The following is a 3,669-nucleotide window of genomic DNA, read 5'->3' as shown; positions in this document are numbered from 1 at the left end:
AAAATGACCCGCGATCAATTGCAGATGAAGCGATCATTTGCAGACGTCGTGCCGACGTATGTGTGCTTACTGGGTATAGGCTTGGTTTATATTATTCACAGGCCTATACACGAGATGTTTCCTTTTCACTTCAGCAAATGTTGCTAGTAAAGTTAATATCCACAAATGGTCTAAGACGAGAGCAGCTGTATTGGACTGTTGAGTGTTATCGCCTCGGCTGCAGCCCTTCATCTCATATTCAGTAAAGTGATTTAAAGAGGGAATGAAAAGCCTGTTTATGACTAGCCTACTGATATATTATGGCGTTTTCCCACTGCATGTGGTACCTACTCGACACTACTTGCCTTTTTTGGTTTTCCATTACAAAGAAAAGTGTGTTTTTTTATAGTACCTCGGTCGAGGTTCCAAGCAAGCTGATGTGATACTAAAAGGTGACGTGACAACCTGCAGACAACTGATTGGTTGGAGAGAATTGTCACTATACACTGCATCATCAGCAGACAAGAGTTTACATCTGAGCATGCACAACTCAAATCTGCACTCGCCTCACATTGGGTAGTGACAACACTCTTTTTTTGTATCTGGTTGCGGATGAGCAAATCCAGCGAGAGCTAGATGGGGCAACAAGGAATGAGAAGATCTACAAACAAGTATCCGAACTGCTGTCCTCCGACGGCTAAAACCGCACTTTCCAGCAGTGCGGGGAGACGCTCAAAAAGCTCAAAAGTGACTATTGCGCCATCGAGCACCACGACAGCCAGAGTGGTTCAAACAGAAAAATACTGGAAGTGGTTTGACCAAATGGACGCAATTTATGGACAAAGACCGGTGAGCAATGGGAGGGAGTGCCGCCTCCACTTGGCCACGACTCTGTTGGAGTCCATGATGGAGAATGGTAAGTGTTTTAACTAGAACGTCTGTAGGCACACTGCTTGAAAGTTTAGTTAGCGGGCTATTGTTAAGCTCACCTAACAACCATGATAGTTTAGACTACTCGTAAACTTGTGTAAAACATTAGCAGATAACAATAAGCTAATGCTATCACTTCTAGCGCTAGCTCGCTGCTAGTGCTAACGTTATTTCCCTATGAGTTGAGATGAAAGCGTTTTTAATTCAGCCTGGAGTTACACAAATGCAACATGAGGGTTAACGTGTAACGGATCTTTCTATTCAAGATTCCATTTCGACAAACAAAGAGGATTCAGTGACTCCCGTGGAAAATACTTGGGAACAGGAACACCTGGCTCTCCTGAGGGATATGCATGTGTCAGGTGTCATCAGGAACACCATTTTGAACAGTGTGAGCGCCATTTCCAGATAGTGTTCGAAGACTCAGCCCAGGCAAGGGAGCTGGAATTAGCCTTGAGAAGGGCAGCGATAGCAGCAACTACTGCCTTCAATCAGGCCTTCCATGGGGCACTGAGCCAGCGTGTGCAGGCCATGGACACCAAGCAGGATCTTGTTCCTCCACCCCTGGACTAGACACTACACCAGTAATGGATAAACCCACCCCCAGACTTTCTTCTATTCACATACTGTGCAATATTTTACATTTAATACTTTTAACATTAACACCAAACCATAGCTACCTCAAAAGTTTGGGCACCCCAGGTAAAAAATTGTATTAATGTGTACAAAGAAGCCAAGAAAAGACGGAAACATCTCCAAAAGGCATCAAATGACAGATTAGACATTTGTATAATATGTCACAAAAAAGTAGATTTTATTTCCCTTATTTATGCTTTCAAAATAACAGAAAACAAAAAAATGGCACCTGCAAAAGTTTGGGCACCCTGCAGAGTTTATACCTGGTACTGCCCCCTTTGGAAAGTATCACAGCTTGTAAACGCTTCTTGTAGCCGGCCAAGAGTCTTTCAATTCTTGTTTGAGGTATCTTCGCCCATTCTTCCTTCCAAAAGTCTTCCAGTTTTTTGAGATTTCTGGGCTGTCTGTCACGCACTGCTCTTTCAGTTACGTTGGGGTCAGGAGATTGTGAAGACCACGGTAAAACCTTCAGTTTACGCCTGACTGTAATCCTCTGTGGATTTCGAGGTGTGTCATCATCATTATCCATTTGTAGAAGCCCTCCTCTCTTTACCTTCAGCTTTTTCACAGATGGCATCACGTTAGCGTCCAAAATTTTGTGAAATTTTATTGAATCCATTTTTCCTTCTACTCGTGAAATGTTCCCTGGGCCACTGGCTGCAATACAACCCCAAAGCACGATTGAGGTTTTGTGGACAAGAAAGGGGGTCATTTTTTAACTAACTGCTGTAGTACAACCAGCAGGGGACCTTCTATGTGTCTAGCCCTTTTTAGATATGTAAATCGTTGTTTACGACACCCATTAAATGGTTTTGGCAAAATAAATTCACCAAAATTAGAAATATGCTTATTTTTGGATATAACTGCTACAGTACAACCAGCAGGGGGGCATCTATGTGTGTATCACTATTGGAGACAGGAATAGTCATTTATATGACACACACATTAAATGTTTTTGGCAAAAACTAATTCACCAAACTTATAAATATGCTTCTTTTTTTAAAGTAGCATAGGTGCTGTAGTACAACTGCCATTAGACAAGTAATAATACAGGTAATTTTGGAGACACTACCTTATTTAATCATTAAATTAATGACATTTTTTTTTGCATCTCTTTTTTGTGTTTTAATTTGTAGACGGTCCCTAAGCACTCGTCTCGCTGCCGTCTCTCCACCGGCTGCTCGGACAGACAAATGATTTTTCTCCAGGTAGAAGGACGGTTCATTTGGATTAAAAGTAGTTTGTAACTCGTTGTTAACCTTATTGCGGTAGAAAATATGCGTCTTTTGTGATTTAACAACATTTCGCTATAGAGTAATTGATCCCGGAAGTTCGAATCTGTGAATGGCTTTCTAACTTTACCGAAGTCGTTCGCTAATTAGCATTGCTGAACGACTCGATGGAGACTACAGGAGTGGCATTAGAAGGCACAACGAAGAGGTGACAAAACATCGACACACATACTGTCCAGGATGATAGACTGTGTGACATTTTGTGGAGCCGACTAAAACAACGTTGAATGATTTTTTGAGTTCATCCCTCTGCAGTCAGCTACAGGAAACTTGTGCTACCGCACTTAAAGGGCGTTTTGCTATCCTTCACGAGGATCAGAAACGTCTCGTCTGCCAGGTACATGATCAGGCCACTTAAGGTGTTCACAGGAAAATACAGGCTGTGTACCCAAATGTCCACTACATCCAACGCTACACACATCTGCTCAACCTTATAATGCAACAGGCCACCTCTTCATACCCAAGGGGAGAATTGTTTTTTCCAACACTGGTGGATTTGCCAACTTTTTTCCCCCAAGTCACCCAAGCGGACATGTTTTCTGGCAAGGAATGTCCTGTGCTGTTTTGAGGGCATACGCTATTCAGGTGACTTTGATATAATACTGTCAGGTACTGTATGTCTGAAGTAAAGGAGAGCAAAATGGGTGTTCAAGTAGCTAACATGCTTCTTGTTAGTGGGTGGGAGGATACAGTTTAAAAAAACATCAGTCAGATTTACTATCTTCTTATGTTTGTAACTTGAATCATATTGTCTTGCTCCTCTAAAATACATAGTTGTTTAAATAAAAGTAGTGCTGGTTGCCCAGTTTTAAAGTACTGCTTTGTATTTGTT

General features: G+C 41.9%; 1 protein-coding gene across 2 annotated transcripts in view; it reads left to right on the top strand.

Annotated features, from left to right (window-relative positions):
• The window catches only part of si:zfos-1056e6.1 (uncharacterized protein LOC107988029 homolog), an 8,856-nt gene that overhangs the window by 499 nt on the left and 4,688 nt on the right, over positions 1 to 3,669 (top strand). The window contains exon 1 of one of the 2 annotated variants that reach the window (XM_034881977.1): positions 855 to 895. The exons of the other annotated variant lie outside the window; for it this stretch is intronic. Coding sequence (XP_034737868.1) covers positions 883 to 895 — 13 coding nt within the window. The 5' untranslated portion in view covers positions 855 to 882. Of the gene's footprint in view, positions 1 to 854; positions 896 to 3,669 lie in introns of those variants that run through there. 2 annotated transcript variants of the gene reach the window in all.

Source organism: Etheostoma cragini, chromosome 9, assembly GCF_013103735.1.
Source record: "Etheostoma cragini isolate CJK2018 chromosome 9, CSU_Ecrag_1.0, whole genome shotgun sequence".
NCBI classification, from domain to species: Eukaryota; Metazoa; Chordata; class Actinopteri; order Perciformes; family Percidae; genus Etheostoma; species Etheostoma cragini.
The sequence above is the reverse complement of the archived record's forward strand: the minus strand, read 5'-3'. Positions and strand labels throughout refer to the sequence as shown.